This window comes from Vombatus ursinus, unplaced genomic scaffold (genome assembly GCF_900497805.2).
Source record: "Vombatus ursinus unplaced genomic scaffold, bare-nosed wombat genome assembly UNPS02005197.1, whole genome shotgun sequence".
NCBI lineage: Eukaryota > Metazoa > Chordata > Mammalia > Diprotodontia > Vombatidae > Vombatus > Vombatus ursinus.
Genome location: NW_020944975.1, coordinates 1091802 through 1111516, shown reverse-complemented (window position 1 = coordinate 1111516; position 19715 = coordinate 1091802). Strand labels below are relative to the sequence as shown.

The 19715-nt window shown below is 45.4% G+C and overlaps 1 protein-coding gene across 1 annotated transcript; it reads left to right on the top strand.

Annotated features, from left to right (window-relative positions):
• The first annotated feature begins 13828 nt into the window (after positions 1 to 13828).
• ACHE (acetylcholinesterase (Cartwright blood group)) lies at positions 13829 to 19451 on the top strand. The gene is made up of 5 exons (XM_027843798.1): positions 13829 to 13879; positions 15531 to 16591; positions 16988 to 17472; positions 18097 to 18266; positions 19096 to 19451. Exons 2-5 carry the CDS (start codon positions 15539 to 15541, stop codon positions 19215 to 19217), a joined length of 1830 nt encoding a protein of 609 aa, XP_027699599.1. The 5' UTR covers positions 13829 to 13879; positions 15531 to 15538; the 3' UTR covers positions 19218 to 19451.
• The last annotated feature ends 264 nt before the right edge of the window (positions 19452 to 19715 follow it).

The following is a 19715-nucleotide window of genomic DNA, read 5'->3' as shown; positions in this document are numbered from 1 at the left end:
GCTAAATGGTCAAAGGCTATGAATAGGCAGTTTTCAGAAGAAGAAATAAGAGCTATCTATAGCTTATGAAGAAATGCTCCAAATTATTATTAATTAGAGAAATGCAAATTAAAACAACTTTGAGATATCATCTCATACCTATCAGATTGGCTAAAATGATAGAAAGGGAAAATGACAAATGTTAGAGGGGATGTGGAAAAATTAAAACATTAATATACTGTTGGTGAAACTGTGAACTGATCCAACCATTTTGGAGAGCAATCTGGAATTATGCTCAAAGGGTTATAAAGCTGTGTATACACTTTGACCCAGCAAAACCACTATTAGGTCTGTTTCCCAAGGTAATTAGGGAAAAAGGAAATGAACCTATATGTTCTAAAATATTTATAGCAGCTCTCTTTGTGGTGGCAAAAAAACTAGAAATTGAGGGGATGCCATCAATTGGGGAATGGCTAAAGAAGTTATGGTATATGATTGTGGTGGAAATTCTATGGTACTAAGAAATGATGAGCTGGTTGATTTTAGAAAAACATGCAAAAACTTGCAAGAAATAATGAAAAGGGAAGTAAGCAGAGCCAAGAGAACACTGTATACAGTAATTAGCAATATTGTTCAAAAAATATTTTGAACAACCAAGTTATTCTGAATAATATAAATACTCAATTATAAAGGACCTATGAAGGAAGATGCTATCTACCTCCAGACAAAAAACTGACAAATAGAAGAACATATAGTATGGTTTTACATATATTGATAAATCTATCTCAAATGATGGCCTTCTCTAGTGCAGGATGGGGAAGGAGGGAGAAAGACAGTTTGGATATAACAAATATAACCAAAAAAAGTAACAAATGTAATTAGAAATAATTTATATATACATATATATACATATATGTGTATGTGTATGTATGTATAAGATCAAAAGCCATCCCCCAATTGATAAGTTGTTAAGGGATCTAAACAAACTAGGCTTAAAGAGGAATTGCAAACTATTAACAACTCTATGAAAGAATGTCCCAAATCACTAATAATAAGAAAAATGACAATCAAAACAACCTTCACCTTACACTGTACAAATTGGCAAAGATGACCAAAGATTGACACAGTCAATGCCGGAGATGTTGTGAGAAGATAGGCACACTAGGGCATTGTTGGTAGAGTTGTGAATTGATACAACCACATAAGGTGACTAAAATGTCCATACTCTTTTGAACCAGAGGTTCCACTACTAGGTTTTTACCCCCAAGGAGACTACTGATAAGAAGAAAGTCATGTACACCATGTACACCAAAATATTTATAGTCACTCTTTTTGTAATAGCATTGAATTGAAAACAAAGTAGATGTTCATCATTTGAGAAATAGCTAAATAAATTATGATAATAGGCATACCTCATTCTATTGCACTTCACTTTATTGCACTTTGCAGATATTGCAGGGCTTTCTTTGTTTGTTTGTTTTTACAAAAGGTTTGTGGCAACCCTGCATTGAACAAGTCTATCTGCACCATTTTTCCAACAGCATGTGCTCACATCATGCCTGAATCACATTTTGGTAATTCTCACAATATTTCAAACTTTTTCATTATTATTATATCTAATGTCTGTTATGGTGATCTGTGATCAGTGATCTTTGATGTTACCATAGTAATTGTGTTGGGGCACCACAAACTGCACCCATATAAGATGGTGAACTTAATCAATAAATATTATGTGTGTGCTGACTGCTCCACTGACCAGCCATTCCCCCATCTCTCTCTACCTCTCCTTGAGACACAACAATATTGAAAATGAGCCAGTTAATAACCCTACAGTGACCTCTAAGGGTTCAAGTGGAAGAAAGAATCAATCCATGCGGCAAACTTCATTGTTGTCCTATTTAGAAAATTGCCACAGCCACTCCAGCCTTCAGCAACCACCACCTTGCTCAGTCAGTAGCCATCAACATGGAGGCAAGACGCTCTGCCAGCAAAAAGATGACACCTCAATAAAGGCTCAAGTGATGATTAGCATTTTTTAGCAATAAAGTATTTTTTATTAAAGTATATATGTCTTTTAGACATAACACTATTGCACAGTTAGTGGACTACGGTATAGTTGTAATCATAACTTTTATATACGCTGGAAAACCACAAAATTCATGTGACCCACTTTATTGTTATATTTGCTTTATTGAGGTGGTCTGGAACCAAACTCACAGTATCTCTGAAGTATGTCTGTACATGAATATAATGGAAAATTATTGTGCTGTAAGAAATGATCTATGTGATAAACACAGAGAAGCATGGAAAGATCTAAATGAACTGATAGAGAGTGATGCAAGCAGAACCAAGAAACACTACAAATAATGACTGCAACAATGTAAATGGCAAGAATAACTACACACACAAATAAAGTGAATGTTGCAAAATTATAAAGATCATGGCTCAAAAGAAGAGATAGGAGAAGACACCCCCATTCGACTCCTTTGCAAAGGTAGGAAAACTACAAATGCTGTACATCGAACATATTTTCAGACTTTTTTGATGTATTGATCAGTTTTGCTGATTTTTTCCCCCTCTGCTCTTTCTTTCTTTCTTTCTCTTTCTTTCTTTCTTTCTTTCTTTCTTTCTTTCTTTCTTTCTTTCTTTCCTTCTTTCTTTCTTTCTTTCTTTCTTTCTTTCTTTCTTTCTTTCTTTCTTTCTTTCCTTCTTTCTTTTTTCCTTTAAAAATACTATTTGTTGTATGGGATAGATAGCTTGGGGGAGGGGAAGGTACTGGGGGAAATCGTGGTGTAAAAATCAAAAGACATAAACAAAAACTTATTTTTAAGAGTTACTGAAGTCTAATTAACAAAACTAAAGAATAGGTAGGTCAAAGAACAAATCGAAGAAACACAGATAATTTCCTTAAAGATAATGACAACACTGAAGCAATATACTAAAATTTAAGGGATATAGTCAAAATGGTACTTAAGGGAAAATGTATATCTCTAAACATTTTCATCAACAAGAAAGTGAAAGAACAGTTCAGTAAATTGTTCAGTAAAACAGTTCAATAAAACAAACAAACTAGAAAACCCACAAATTTGAAAATCCCAATTATAGAAAACCCCCAAAAAGAAATTCTGAAAATTAAAGAAGAGATCAACAAATTGAAAACAAAAATAAATTAAATTAATAAATAAAACTAGGAGCTAGGGTTTTGGAGACAATGAAATAGATAAACAATTAGCTAAATTAATTTACAAAAAGAAAGAGGAAAACCAAATTAACAGTAATATAAATCAAAAAAGTAAATTAACAACAAATGAAGAAGAAATCATTGGAAATTTCTTTTTGCCTGATGATATACCAGCAAAACTGACAGCCTAAATTAAATGGATCAATATTTACAAAAATATAAAATACCCAGATAAACTGAATAAGAAATAGAGGATTTACAAAATCTAGTTTTTAAAAAAAATTAAATAAGCCATAAGTGAGTTCTCAAAGAAAAATGCCTCAGAACCATATGGATTTATAAATGAATTCTATCTAACCCTCAAAGAACAATTAATTTCAATATTATGTAAACTGATAAAATAAGAAAAGGAGTCCGACCAAATTTCCTTTATGATACAGAAATGTATAGTAAAAGGAATAGAGAGTAAAGGAAATGTGGAGAGAAAAGGAACAGAAAGACAGTTTAGAGATCAGAAAGACCCGAGACTAAGTGCTGTCTCTGATCTATACTGGCTGTGTAACCCTGGCTAACACACTTCATCTCTCCATGCTCTAGGTAATTCTTAAGACTGTAAGCTGCAGAGAAGGCACCAATCTACATTGGTAGAGAGAGTTTCCCCATCTGGTCATTCCCTCTACTAATGAAATCACAGGCCCAGTCCTATCCCTATTCTCATTGTTCTGTGTCAACTGTCTACTTAAGAAAAGAACCTCTGATGCCTTATGACAGCCTGCTGTCAAAGACAGATTGGATTGTCCCATATTTCCAGGACTCTGGGTGGAGATTCTGAGCTAAAAGCAGTGAAGTATCACCCAGAGGTGGTCCAGGCCCTTGGGAACAACTCAAGGGTAATAGATTCTATTACTTAATTCCTCTAATTGAGCTCAATTCAATTAAACAAATATTTATTAAATATCTATCATTGCAAAGCATTATGCACAGCACTGAGAAGATTCAGAGTGTACGAAGGTGGTAAGAATCTTCCTTTCTCTGATTGCAGGCCCTTCTTTCTCAAATGTACGCAGTGTGTGACTCTTCCTACTCCCTTTTAAAGGGCTGCATAAAGCAACCTGGAATGATTTACATAACCTTGCCTAGAAAGGTGGGAGGCAAATGGAGAGTGGGAGCACCTTTCCAAAATCCCAGAAGATTCATTGCGAGGTGCTGACTGAGTGGGAGGCAGACTGCCCAGGTACTGACAGGCTGAGAAAAATGAAAGGGATTTACCAAAAGTGGAAATTCAGAGATTCAGAATGATCTAAGAGAGTGTGACATGAGACCTTTGTGTGCGATCCTCCTTGTGCCACTGAAGGAGACCCCCTTGTGTGAAAGGTGGAACTGTGGATGCCATCAGGGTGAGACGGTCAGTGTTTGCCTATGCTCGAGAGATGGCACTATCTACTGGGGAGGAGAAACAAAGAAAGCATCAGGAAGCAGGAGCAAAAAAGGAAAGCTGGGAAAAAGAGAGACATCTGCAAAAGACTGCAAAAGAACTGAGTAGAAAGGCTCTTGCTAGGAGGCCCCATTCCTTCCTATTACTTTTAAGTCATCACTTAAAGTCATTATTGCTTTAAGTCATGTGAACTGTGAGGTCCCTGGGGAAGGGTTGGCTCACCCAAACAAAGACCTTTGAAGAATGTCTTCCCATGCCAGGAGCTGAGACTCAAAATCTTTTTAGTCCTTTACCGTGTAAATAAAATTTTTCTGCCTTCAGACCCTTTGTAAGGCTGAGTGCTTTCTTTTCTTTTTTATTATATCGCTATCACTTGTCCATCACCCCTCCCCTCCCAAATAAACTAAATGCTAACAAAGAAGCATAGTTAAGCAAAACAGAACAACACATTGGCCATGTCTGACAGTAGGAGTAGCTAGATGGCACAGTGGATAGAGTGCTAGTCTTGAAGTTGAGGCATCGGACAGCAATGTTGTGACCTGATTTGGGGTTTTCTTGTACGAAGATACTGGAGTGGTTTTCAATTTCCTTCTCCAGCTCATTTTACAGCTGAGGAAAATGAAGCAAACAGGATTATTAAATGGCTTGTCCAGGGTCACATAGCTAGTTAAGTGTCTGAGGCCGGATTTGAACTCAGGAAGAGATATCTTCCTGACTGTAGGCCTAGCACTTGATTCACTGTGCCACCCAACTGTCCTCAGATACCTATAAGCTATGGGCAAGTAATGACTTTATGCCTCGGTTTCCTCATTCATAAAATAGTGTTAAAAGTTGTGGTATATGAATGTAATGGAATACTATTGTGCTATAAGAAATGATGAGCAGGCAGACTTCAAAAAAACCTGGAAAGATTTGTATGGACTGATGCTGAGTGAAATGAGCAGAAACAGGAGAACATTATACACAGTAACAGCCACATTGTGTGATGACTAACTTTGCTCTTCTCAGCAATGCAAGGATCAAAGACATATCCAAAAGTGTCATGATGGAAAATGCTATCCACATCCAGAGAAAGAACTATGGAGTTTGAATACAGATCGAAGCATACTATCTGCTCTTTTTTTTTCCTTCTGTTTTGTTTTGTTTCCTCTTTCTTGTGGTTCCTTCTATTGGTTCTAATTCTTCCTTACAATATGACTAATGTGAAAATATGTTTCATAGGAATGTATACGTAGAGCCTATATCAGATTGCACACTGTCTTGGGGAGGGAGGAGGAAAGAGTGGCGGAGAAAAATTTAAAACTCAAAAGCATATGGAAATGATTGTTGAAAACTAAAAATAAATTAAGAAAAAAATAGTGTTAAAAGGATTTTTCCTGAGTCAGTCTCTAACCTGAGAATGCTCGGAGCCACACAACGCAGGCCTAGAGACAGGAGTGCCAGTAATCAATTTCACAGTGAGGAATGTTCTCCTAGCTGAAGTAAAAGCACAGGTTATATACTTAAATCACAAGTGGGGAAGGTGGGGGGAAAGTGGATCACAAACAATCGTTTAGTGGTTTCCCATAAGAAACCCACAAATCCCACAATATAACAATTCTGGAGTCAAGTCTTTGGGGGTCATGACCACCTCCCCTAGAGTACAAAATGAGAGTTCTGTGATGGGAACAGCTTCTACAATCTTTGATTTGTTTCACTTAAGGTCCAGTGATTGTGAGCTTTGTCAGTTTTGATTAATCATTTTAAGTTGCATTATGAGCTCTGACTCCTGAGCCAGAGAGGCAGCTCTTGAGAAAACTAAATTATTAATATATTCATTAAACATATATCAATTAATATGAAAATTATAATTCCCTTCTCATTCCCTCCTTTCAGCCATAAAAGTTGCAGTGACCCTTTGAAGGCCAATGAGGAACATTCATTTGAAACACAATTTTGAAAAATGTCTTGATTATAGAAATTTGCTATAAAAGGAAAAAATAAAGATATGGTTCTCATATAACAGGGGAAAAACTCCCTTAGCTCTGTTTGATTCCAGGCATGAGTCATATCTGACAGCTAATCATGTAGTTAGAGTGTTAAAGCAAGGCTCAGAATTAACCAGGTGGGAATTTTCCTTTTCCAGAAAGGAAATAACACAATGGGGAAATAAAGTCAGGAGGATCCTACCCAGGCTGTGTCCTAAGTCATCCCCCAACCTTTCCCAGGCACAGATATCTACTTTAGCAGTCCTCAGACTGCCGCACATGCAGTTTTCTATTATTGGCTTTGTGAACATGCAGACAACTACCCCTGCAATCAAAGCTCAAAACAAATTACAGTCCCAGGAATTTTTGCCTTAAATAGCAAAATTTTCATTAATCACAACTTAAGGAAATAAGTACAACATGAAAGTGAAAGAAAAAAACAGTTTCTAGATGCCAAATGAGTATTGCATTAATTAATAGGTAGTCTTCATATAGTACCTACAATATGCCAGGCCCTGTGCTAAGCACTTTACAAACGTTGTCTCATTTGGTCCTCATGACAACCCTGGGAGGTAAGTATAGTAGGCTGAGGTTTGCAGTTACTCCCTCTATAAACTAAGCCTTTTTTCTCCTAGCTACTGTGCCCTCAATCTCTTAATGTTCATTTTTTTTTTCTGGGACTGTTGACATGAGTTTTCATGGAGACTTCTGAAGAAAGACATCAGAAAAAGGAGAGAAAGGAGACAGAGTTCATATTCACCATCTTGCTGTCATGTGAAGAGATGGTGGGTGCCCAAGTGTTTTCTTCCTCTCCCTACCCCTAGCTAGGCTTTTCAGAGAGAAGATAAGGAATCACCGAACTGAAATTACTATCTGCTTCCTTGAGAATGACAATGTAATGTTTAGTGAGATAAACAGAGTACTTCTCAGAGAGATCACCCCTCTCCCCTGCTTTGAAGTCAGGGAAAGATGTTACTCTTCTAACTGAGCAACTTCTCAAAGGTACTTCTCTCTTTCCTTCCCATAAGGGAGAAGGAATTTAAACAGAAAGCCTGTTTTTTCACTCCTGTTGACAGATGCACCTAGAACAGATACTCCATCCTCTTGCTCTTTCCCACTGTGTTGTCTGTTACCCTTTAAATAAAAGAAAGTAATGACTACTAACCCTTGTGTAATCAATGCTAGCGTCACAGATAGAGGTTAGGGATACTGGTCAGTCTGAGAAAAGTGGGAGACCCAGCCCATCTCAGCAAGAGGTGTGGGAGAAGGCAGCAGAATAGTGATTTCTTCCCCAGTATATCACAAACCTCTTGGGTATGATTGTATCATTAGCCAGCTTGAAGTTAGTTTGCAAGAGAGAGTAAACCAAGAGTGAGTAATAACCAGAATCAAAGAAAAATCCTGTAGACTAGAGAAGATAAGTCCCTGAGGGCAGGCACGAGTCAGTCTAGGATGAAGGGGCTGTCCATGGAGTTTATTACTCCCTCAAGTAGACCTGGAGAAACACCTTATCATGCCTCATTACATATGGAGACCTAAACTCTAAACTAACTTGCATGGTCTTCATGTAGATTCTTCTTCTGGTTCTGCTAACTTCACTCTGTATCAGTTCATTCCAATTTTCTCAAGGTTCTCTAAATTCTTCAAATTCATCTGTTTTTCTTTTTTTTAAGCTGGACCTGTGATTTCATCAGGGTAGACAACTCCTAGTGAGGATCTTTCTCCACCAATGCAGATTAGCATCTTCTCTGCAGTTTAGATTTGTTCAGGGTCACACAGCTAGTATGTGTGAGAGACACAGATACAATATAGTATAATATTGTTTCATTCCATTCATACACCATTTTGTTCAACTGCTCTTAACACCCTTTTTGTTTCTAGTTCTAAGTCACCACAAAAAATACTGCTATAAATATTTTGGTATAGATGAGATTTTTTCCCCCTCCATCTTTGACTTCTTTGGTGTATATGCCTCATAGTGGTATTACCAGGTCATTTGGCTAATTTTTTTAGTATAATTCCAAATCATTTATGGTTGGACTGAAATATAGCTCTATCAACAGTGTATAGCTCCATGTATGGTGACTATAATAACATGGTAAAGAAAAACAACTTGGAAAGATGTAAGAGCTTTAACTTATTGGTAATGACCTTCCTGACAGAAAGGTAATGAATGGGGGCAGCTAGGTGGCACAGTGGATAGAGCTCCAGCCTTGGAGTCAGGAGGAACTGAGTTCAAACCTGGCCTCAGACACACAACACTCACTACCTGTGTGACTCTGGGCAAGTCACTTAACCTCAATTGCCTCACAAAAAAAAAAACAAAAACAAAAAAAAACAGTGATGGACTTAAGATGCAAAACAGCCAATGTGTGGATTTGTTGTCCTTTACTATGCTTATTTGTCACAAGGGAGGGCTTCCCCCCCTTTTAGTGGGGTGAATGGAATCTGAGGGGGAGTAAATGATGTGATGACTTAAAAAAAGAAGAAAAATGAAATAAAGTTCATTAAAGCTTTTATTACAGCGTATTAAAATGCCCAGGAGAAAAACAATTAGGACACAACTTCTGAGTCAACAACTGATCAGATGTCTACTTCACATCTGGCACCAAAATGGTAGACCACTGGGAATGGAGGAGTCACCTGGTTGCCTAAAGAGGGGTGAATCCATCTAGATTCTTGACCTTTTTCTTCCAGATAAAATTGGTTATTATTTTGTCTAATTTTATAAAGTAATTATTTGGTCATTTTATTGGCGTGGCACTAAATCTAAAAATTAATCTAGGTTCTATTATCATTTTCATTATAGTGTATGGCCCTACCTTGAACAAGAAAAGTGTATCCAATTATTTGTCTTCCTTTATTTCATTAAGAAAGGCAGCATGCCAGGAAGTTGACCAGAAAGACTTGGGTTCAAGTCCTATCTCTGACACACAGTAGCTCTGTGACTGAGCAAGTCACTTAATCTCTCAGTGCTCTAATCAACTCTCTAAGTTGGAGAGAAGATGCTTACCTGCATGAACAAAAGGAGTTTTCTCTCCTTGGAGTTCCTATATCAATAAAATTGTATGATTTCTGTAAGGAGCATTTTAAGATTATATTCTCATAAGTCTTGATTGTGTTTTGATAGCTAATTTGCATGATATTGTTACTTAGAATGGTATATCTCTTTCTGCTATTTTTTGTTACTGTGTCTGAGCACTTCTAAGGGGAAACCTTTTAAGAGGTCATCAGTGGATGAGTTGTTCTAGGTACTACCTGGGTGAGGATAAATAAGTCAGATCAGTGAGATTAGTGATCTGATTCCACACTAAGGGCAATGTCTGAGACCTGATCTTCTCATCCATCATTGATCATCATCAGACATCATTATCACCTGGATGAGGACAATTAGAGAAGGAAGAAGTCCTGAGACTTTTATGTCAGGAAAAGTTAACAAGGGTAACAAAAGTTAACATAAAGAATGGTCTTTGCACTTTTAGAATTGATGAGCTAGTATGTAAAGCTAGATAGAGTGGGTAGAGTGCTGGGTCTGGAGTCAGGAAGACTTGAATTCAAATATGGCCTCATACACTTACTAGCTAGGTGACCCTGGGCAAATCATTTAACCCTGTTTGCCTCAGTTTCCTCATTTGTAAAAATGAGCTGGAAAAGGAAATGGCAAACCACTGCAGTATAAAGATACTGAAGAAAACATCAAATGAGGTCATGAAGAGTTGGACACTACTGAAAAACAACTTAAAAACAAACTGAATGGGAATAAGAAATAAGTGCAGATAGTTACAATATAAAATATTTATGTTTATTAAAGAGGTACAAAGTGTTACATATGGCCCAAGGGTAAAAAAAAAAGTTATTACTGAATGTGGGGTCATTGAGTTGTCAGCAGTAGACAAGGGGAGAAAGAGTATTTTCAGGCACAGGAAATAGTATAACCATGGGGCAAACCACATATGTGCAGAGCCCATTGAGGGGACAGATAGTAACCCAGTTTGCCTGGGGAGTAAGGTAGTATGCTATGGAAAGAAGCAGTATGAGATAATGTTGGAGAGGTAAAAAGGGATGCCAAATTCTGAAAAGCCTGGAATGTTAAGTAGACTTTGACCTTTACTTCGTAGGCAATAGGGAGCCATTAAAGAATTTTGATAATTAGAATTTTATGACTAAATATATGTATAAAAAAGACTTTGATAGTGATATGGATTGGCAAGTGGAAAGAGGAGAGTTGGGAAGACCTGCTTAAGTGGTAATGGGAAGAAAAGAGGAACAGATGAGGGATATTTCAGAGAAGGACTTAATAGGTCAAATCAATAAGCATTTATTAAGCCCCTATGCCAATCCTTGCACTATGCTAAATTCTAGTCTTAGTAATATTAGAAGTGAGAAAGAGAAGAATTAAAGAAATAACTAAAGTTACTGATGTCCAAAGTCATCATCATGAAGTCAACAAAGGTAACCAAAAGAGGCAATAAAATGGTTTTTAAAAAATCATCCTTCACCAGGTTCCTGGAGCACTCAAAAATATATGAGAACCTGAGGGAGACTGCCCGAACTAGGTAGGGGACAACCCCATTTGCCATGTCCTGGGATTCCCCCTAAAGTGGATATCAGCCCCAGGTCACTAAAGTCACATTGATTTACTCAGGCAGAATGCCTGGGATGGGAACCTGGAGCTCATCTAGTCCAACCTCCTTATTTTATAGAAGAGAAAACTGAGGCTTGAGAACTTGACTAAAGTCACACAATTAATTAACAGCAAATCTGTGGCCTCTTTCCTCTACACCCTTCTCATTTTTTCTCATTCTCAATTTCTCAGTTCTCAATATTTTCTCATTCAAAATTTAGTTTTATCACCCAAGTAATGATAATTTCAATAAATGATCGAAATTATAATTATCATGTTCCTAAGGGGTGAAGCAGTCTATGTTGCAGTAAAAAGAGGACCCTGGATTCCAATCCTGGACCTTAGGCAAATCGCTCAACTTCTCTGTGCCCCAGTTTCTTAATCTTTAAATTGACTGACTAGATGACCTCTAAAATCCTTCCCATCTCTAAATCTTGTGATCTCTTTCCCCTCCCTTCAGCACCAGCCACTGTCCCTCAGGAGGTGAGCAACAGCGAACAGGAGGAGGAGAAAAGGAGGAGATCGAAGATCGAACCTTCAAGTCTTGGAGTTCCCCGCGCCCCCCCCCCCCCCCCCGCCCCCCCCCCCCCCCCCCCGCCTCCAACACACCCAGCGTACTGTGAGTCCCTGGCGCCACCTGGAGGTCTCCACAGCCTTGCAAGGGAGGATGGGGAAATTCAGGGCTGGGAGTGAAGATGCATCTTTGAGCTCAAGGTGGGAGTTGGCGTGGGGGTGGGGGGTGCGCAGAGCTGAGCTGCGACTAAGACCCTACAATTGGGCATGTCCAGAAGGCGGACCCCAGGGTCGGACGCCTGGAAAGGTTGGAGAAGGGATAGGATGTGATATCTAAGACGAAAAACAGTCACAGGCCTGGGTTAACCCTCTGGAGAGTTGCCTGGACTCATTACCCGGAGTTTCTAACTAGATTAGGCAAGGGCGGGGGTGGCAGAGAGCTCAGCCTGGAGCCAGAATGGCCAACAAGGGAATACAGGAAAGGAGGCTAGGGAGGAGGTCCCCACTTTTGAAGGAGCAAGAGGGACCAGCTTAGAGGGTTCTCAGGCTGGGAGGAGCAAGAGGCAGAGAACAAGGCTTGCCTTAGACCCTTTCCCCCTGGTCCAGAGAGCCATGCCTCCTTTCCCCAACTCTCGTTCTCCCCGCCCCCACTGCATCCACCTTGAGGGTACTGAGATTGCCAAAGGGAAGAAACGTTGGGGCCGACTCGGGAATGGCAGCCTAGGTGTGAAGTGACTGACAAAACCCCAGATACCTGCAGGGACACCTGCAGTATGTGTGGATGGATGATCGAGCCTACTACGGTCCTATTCTAGAGCCTCTTGGGAACAAGTTGGACCCACAGGGACTAACCCACCAATGTAGTCTCTCCCTCCAACACAAGTAGTCTGCGTGCTGCCCCATGCCGAGATATGTGGGGGTTGGGGGGTACATTGGTGATGGCATGACTGACGAAGAGGCGTCATCTAGACTCTAGTGGGACCCCCGGGGCGATAGGATGTTCCACCCTCCCCTACCCCCGGGGACTTCGAATGGCTTCTGTTGGTTGAAAAATGCGGGGAGGTTGGGGCGGGGGAGAGTCTGGGGGTGAGAGAGATGAACCGGGGGGTGAGGGAGGAGAAGTAGTCACGATCACGAAAGGACCGATCCCATCAACTGCCGGTGGCATTGGCCAATGACTACCCATTCTGGTGATGTCATGGACCAGCCGGTTTCTGATTGGTGACCAGGGTCCGAGAACATTCCCTCCCCTCCTCCAACGCACACGTTCTTGGGGAACCTAAGCCTTCAGTCTCAGGAGTCTCCAGAGGTTTCCAATGTTGGGTGGGGTTGAGACCCCCGATCCCCACCCCAGTCCTACTAAGCAGTCCTCGTAACTCTTTTTCTGGTTCTTCCCCAATGTCCATCCTCATCCCTCCTCCACGGATTTCCTCAGCTCGGTCTTTCAATAGTCTTCTCCGCCCTCAAGATATTCCAGCCCAAGGTCCCTCTCCTGCACATAGACCCCATCTCACCCTAGGGAAGCTGAGAATTAGGGGGTTGGGATAGAAAGGCCCGCACTCCTGCTGACCCAGCGAGGAGAATATAGGTTGTGTGGATAGACAGAACGGATAGGCAGACGTCTCCCAGTTCTGAGTTTTTCCGCTCTCTAGACTGGACTCCGGTTGCTCTGCCCCAGCTTCAAGTGCCTGTGTACGTGTTGGAGGAAGGTGGGGGTGGAACTGTCTAACACTATGTTTCGGTGTGTTTATTACTGTGTCTGCATCTCTGCCACACTGCGTGTCAATATATGCACGGCTGACATACTGTGTGTCTTTCACTGTGTCAGTATGTGTCCATGTGAATCTATCACTGAAAATTATCTTTATCAGTGTATCTGTGTAATTGTGTTCTATCATTTGTGTCGGTGTCACGTCTATCTCCATAACTGGGTCTACCCCACCCTGTGTGTCAGTGTCTCTGTCACTGTAAGTAAGTGTGTCTAAGTATGTCTCTCGGTCTCTCACAGAGGGGAGGGGAGGGGGGAGAGATGGGCGGGGGAGCTGGAGCCCAAGCGGCCCCGGAGGGGGTGTGTGTGCCAGAGGCTGGGGGCGGGGAGGAGGCGGCGGCGGCTGTCAGAGCCGGCTTAGCCTGCGTTGGGAAAGCTCCTCCGCCTCCTGCTCCCAGCCTGCCCGGCCCAGGTAAGACCCCGGCCCCCAGTCTGGTCTTCTCCGTCATCTCCCATCCAGTGACTCTGAAACATCTGGGAAGGCGCAACTCGGGTGTGTGCGCGCATCCTTAGGCCCCCATAGACCCCTCGTACATCCCCCGCCAGCCCTTTACCTCAACACACAACCCCCCTCCCCCAACACACACAACCCCTCCAACTCACACAAACCCACCCACCACGCCAGGCCTATAGCCCTTCTTCCCCCATCACATAGAATCCCAGACGCACCGGCCTTGGGAGAGGGGGAGTAAATTCAACGCCCCTCCCTGCCTCCCAAAGACCTGCACATACTTCACCTTCGCTCCCCGGCGGACGCTCTAGTCTTTCCATTGCCCCTGCAATTCTTGAGAAGCCGCCACCTCCCAAGGCCATTTTATCTCATGTCTATTAGGTCCCTGGGGTGGGGTCGGGACTGCAATGAGGACTCCCGGGACCCCCAACCCCAGTATCTCCAGCTTCCTTTCCCCCAGTCTCCTGATTCCTTCAGGGTTCCCTGCGTCCCCGCCCCCAAGGGAAATCCATCTCTATTTTACTGCTGGGGGGGAGGGTTTGGGGAGGGGGGAGTGTCAGCGGAAGCCCCGGGTTATAATTATCCCCTTTCCTCGTGTTTCCTAGTTAATCCTCCTCTCCTGCTACCCCCGCCCCACCGCCGAGGCTCAGAACCTCACGGGGGATCCTGAAGGCTTCAGAGGACAGCGGCGGCAGGGGGTGGGGGGTGGGGGGGATTTCCGTCCTGATCTGGGGAATTTTGATCCCTGGTTGGAAATACCGGAACAGTAGCAGCTGCTGTCCCCAAAATAGAGGCCGGCTGGCCGTCCGTTCCTCTTTCCCCAACACCTACCCCCCCCTCCCGGATCTGGGGACCACTGGACTCCTTAGTAACCTGAGTGTCCCATGCCCTCTTCAGACTCCTAACCCTTGTGCCCTTGCCAAAAGCCGAGGATTCCCCCACCCCGCTGCTCCGCTCCTGGGTTGGAGGTGGGGGGCATGGGAGCGGGTGAGGAGAGATGAGGGGCGGGTAGGGGGAAGTAGGAGGACGCACTTTTGTCAGTGGCTGCTGACCCTCGCTGGCTGGACACTGGAACTGCAGTCCCAGCGCACAATATTGGGGAGGTGGGGAGGGCGGAAAAGGGGGGAGCGGGTCACCGAGGGCAGCTGGTTCTGGGGAAGAGCAGAGCTGCTGACAGCAACCGGCACAGAACTAGGCCTCTGTGCCAGGGGATGGGACCAGAACAGGTCAGGGTAAGGATAGGAGGCAGTTTGAGGCAGGTTCCCCGCCCAACCCCAGAACTCCTGACCCAAGGACAATTCCATGAGAATTCTTTCTCTCTCTTCTTGGTCTCCAACTTCTCTGTGGCCCCACCCTGGGTGGACTGTTGCTTTGGGTGCCACATCATCCCTCCACAGCCTCATCTCAGTTCACACAACCCAAAGAGGATGGTATCTAGACCTTCGGAGCACCATGCAAAGGGCTTTGTCTCTGGGACTTTCTCTGTCTCTATCAGCTTGCCCCTCCTCTTTATGATAACTACTGCATCAAAGTCCTAATCTCCTTGCTTCCTGTCTCTTCCCCCTCCTCCCTCCTTGGTCATCTCACCTCCTGTCCCTCTTTACCCTTGCAGGCACCAGGATGGCCATTGGACAGTCTCTACTGCTTCTCCATAGTCCTTCACCCCTTCTCCTTCTCCTCTTCCTCCTGAGCAGGGGAATAGAGGCTGAAACCATTGAAGATCCTGACCTGCTGGTGACAGTAAAGGAGGGCAAACTTCGTGGGATTCACCTTAGTGCCCCAGGGGGCCCTGTTTCTGCCTTTCTGGGTATCCCCTTTGCTGAGCCCCCAGTGGGACCTAGGCGCTTCTTGCCTCCAGAACCCAAACGGGCATGGAAAGGGGTCTTAGATGCTACATCCTTTCAGCATGTCTGCTACCAATATGTGGACAACCTGTATCCAGGTTTCCAAGGGTCTGAGATGTGGAACCCTAACCGGGAGTTAAGTGAGGACTGCCTATATCTTAATGTGTGGACACCCTCTCCTCGACCAGTGGTTCCTGCACCAGTCCTGGTCTGGATCTATGGGGGTGGCTTTTACAGTGGGGCCTCCTCCCTTGATGTTTACGATGGACGATTCCTAGCCAGGGTTGAGGGCACTGTGCTTGTTTCCATGAATTACCGAGTTGGTGCCTTTGGCTTCCTGGCACTGCCAGGGAGCCGGGAGGCACCAGGCAACATGGGGCTGCTAGACCAGCGTTTGGCAATGCAGTGGGTGCAGGACAATGTGGCAGCCTTCGGAGGGGACCCAAGGTCAGTGACACTCTTTGGGGAAAGCGCTGGAGCTGCCTCCGTAGGCATGCATCTGCTTTCACCTCCAAGCCGTGGCCTGTTCCATCGGGCAGTGTTGCAAAGTGGGGCTCCCAATGGACCCTGGGCCACTGTGGGGGCAGGTGAGGCTCGTAGACGAGCCACCCTGCTGGCCCAGTTGGTGGGCTGTCCCACTGGCAGCAATGACACTGAGCTGGTGGTCTGCCTGAGGACCCGTCCAGCCCAGGACCTTGTGGACCAGGAATGGCAGGTGCTGCCCCAACAGAGTGTCTTCAGATTCTCCTTTGTTCCTGTTGTGGATGGAGACTTCCTCAGTGACACTCCTGAGGCTCTCATCAATGCTGGGGACTTTCATGGCCTGCAGGTAATTGTGGTTTCTGCAGGTTTCTGCATTCATTAAACCCCCAAATTCAGAAATCCTCTTTCACCTCTTATTTCACTTGGCCTACCCCTAAGCATACTTAGACCCAAAAATAGCTTAGTGGGGAAGGAAAAGAAAGGAATCAAAGTCAATGTATTTCTTTTTTCCCCAATCTTATCCAATCTTACAAATGTGTGTCTTCTTTTTCTCCCCAATCTTACAAATTTTCTCTTTCATTCTCTGTATTTGTCCTGTCTGCCTGTCTTGGACTCTTCATTGCTATCTGCCCTGATCTCTCTTTTCATCTCTGCCCCCTCTCGGTTCCTGTTTTTCTGTGTAGCTATCTCTCTGTACCTGACTTTTTTTTTTTGTCTCTACTCTTTGTCCTATTTTTCCCAGGTGCTGGTAGGTGTAGTACAGGATGAAGGCTCCTATTTCCTGGTCTATGGGGCCCCAGGCTTCAGCAAAGACAATGAGTCTCTGATCAATCGGGCCCAGTTCCTGGCTGGAGTGCAGGTTGGGGTCCCTCAAGCAAGTGAGCTGGCAGCAGAGGCTGTGGTTCTGCATTACACCGACTGGCTACATCCTGATGACCCTGCACGACTTCGTGAGGCCTTGGGTGATGTTGTGGGTGACCACAATGTGGTATGTCCTGTGGCCCAGCTAGCAGGAGGACTTGCTGCACAAGGTGCCCGAGTTTATGCCTACGTCTTTGACCATCGAGCCTCTACGTTGTCCTGGCCCCTCTGGATGGGTGTTCCCCATGGCTATGAGATTGAATTTATCTTTGGCCTTCCCCTTGAACCAACACTCAACTACACTGGCGCTGAAAGAATCCTAGCCCGGCGCCTGATGAGATACTGGGCCAACTTCGCCCGTACTGGGTCAGTAGGGTTGGGAGAGTGATGGAATATTTATAAGATTCAGATGAGGAACAGGCAAAGAGAGAGAAAAATAAGGAGACTGAGGGAAGAAGATTATTAATAATAAAGGGGTAACTGGGGATGGAGGAGGGGAGATAGGCAAAAAGATGAGAAGTGAAAAGGGGTGAAAGTAATGAAAGAGAAAGATGACTGTCAAACTGGAAAAGATGGGAAAAAATGGCTGAGATGAGGGAGACAATGGGAGAAATATGAGGAGGGAGAAGAGATGGGGAGACCAAAGGATCTGGAACTGGAAGGTCCAACCACCTCATTTTAGAGATAAAGTGACTGAAGCCCAGGGGAGCTGCTCAAGCCCACATAGATGATGTGGCAGAAATGGGATTTGAACACAGATCCTCCGATTGCAGATCCAAAGCCTCTCTTTGAGGGGGGGAGGGGAGAGGAGAGAGGAGAATAGGTAGCAGCAGTCGGTCAATAAGCATTAGGAGGCAAATGTGTGCTGGGCAGAACATATGAGGGAAATGAGGATGCTATGGGAACAGGTAGGGTCAAGCACAGACGGGAAGCGGGGGAGACGCAGCTCCTGGCAGACCTGGGTCTGATCCTGCCCTCGCCCTTCCCCAGCGACCCCAACGAGCCCCGGGAGCGCGAAGCCCCGCGCTGGCCTCCCTACACGGCGGGGGCTCAGCAATACGTAAGCCTCAACCTGCGGCCTCTGGAAGTACGGCGAGGGCTCCGCGCGCAGGCCTGCGCCTTCTGGAATCGATTCCTGCCCAAGTTGCTCAGCGCCACGGGTAAGCGGCTGCCTAGGAGGGGACTGGGGAGACCACTCGGGGGCGGGACCTAGGGCGGGGGGCGCAGGCAGGCCGGGCAGCAGGTTGGGCGGGCTGAGTGGTGATGGTGGGTGCCGGGAAGGGTGCGGAGCCTGGGGAGGGGAGCCCGCCCGGCTGCCCCATATCTCACCCCATCAGGGTGTAACCCACTCTCTTCTTCCCCCTCCCCTTCCTAGTCAGGGATGCCCAGTGCCCGGCCGGAGGTGGGGCTGCCCCAGGGCGCAGGCCTGGCCGCTATGTCCTCCTCCCGCTCCTCCTCTTGTTGCTTCGATAACACACCCGTCACCCCCTCCCCGGGCCGGGGCCCGGGTTACTGCGACTCTCCGGAGCGGCCCAAGGGAGGGGCCCCGGTGTCAGCGCCCTTCCCTCCCCGCGACAGCTCTCGGCGGAGGGAGAGCCCCAGATTGGACACTTCAGGGACACCCCTCCCAGGGACACCCCTCCCAGGGACACGCCCCTTGCCCAGTTTGTTGTTTACGTGAAAAAGGCAAATATTTTTTCTAGAATAATCCTTCGCATCCTTCGCATAATATGGAGGGGAGGCTGAGGGTCTCCTGCGCGTTCCGACTCCACCGCCCCGCCCTTGACAGGACTGTTCTTTCTCAACTGTCTCTTCTTTTTCTCCTCCCTCGTCCTCTGCCGCCCCTGTCACCTTCATCACCGTCCCGGCCATTCGTCCTTCTGTTGCATCTCTTCCGCTTTCATCCTGTGTCCTGTTCCTTCCTCTCGCTCCACTCCCCTCCAATGTCTTCCCCACCCCCGTGTGCCACGGCCACCGGCCGCCCCGCAGACAGCCTGGATGAGGCGGAACGCCAATGGAAGGCGGAGTTCCACCGCTGGAGCTCCTACATGGTGCACTGGAAGAACCAGTTCGACCATTACAGCAAACAGGAGCGCTGCTCAGACCTGTGAAGGGGCTCGGGACCCTGGGATCTCCCTCGCCACTCCAGCAAGCTGGCCTCCCTCTCTCTCCTCGGCCCACAGCTGTATATACTATTTATTTCAGGGCTGGGATATAACGCGGATAAAGCCGCGGGGCTGGCCCCACCCTCCAGGGCTCTCTCCGCCCCCTGCATGTCCGGGGCCGAGTCCCCTCCCCCCGCGGTGCCTTCGCCCCTCTGGGCCGCCAATAAACTTAGTCACAGAGCTTGTGTGAGCCTGGTGGGGGGAGGGGGCGAGCAGGGCTGGGCAAGGCCTGGGCTCCGCAGATAGGTGAGCGTAGCTTTGGTGCCCACGTTACTGTAGGCAGGTCTTGGGCAGCACCTAAAGGCTTAATGGAAGCGGTGCGGCTGCTGCATTGGGGGAACGCTTAGAGGCCCGCTGTGTGCGGCCCTCTAGGAGCCTCACACTCCCGTTTCCTGAGGCCCTACGAAGGGCAGGGGATGGTGGCTACCAACGTAATTTCCAACC

Coding starts and splice junctions, on each gene's coding strand:
- ACHE (XM_027843798.1), top strand. CDS start 15,539: ATGGCCATTGGACAGTCTCTACTGCTTCTCCATAGTCCTTCACCCCTT. Junction 17,473..18,096: donor GCCAACTTCGCCCGTACTGG/GTCAGTAGGGTT, acceptor GCCCTTCCCCAG/CGACCCCAACGAGCCCCGGG. Junction 18,267..19,095: donor CAAGTTGCTCAGCGCCACGG/GTAAGCGGCTGC, acceptor GCCGCCCCGCAG/ACAGCCTGGATGAGGCGGAA.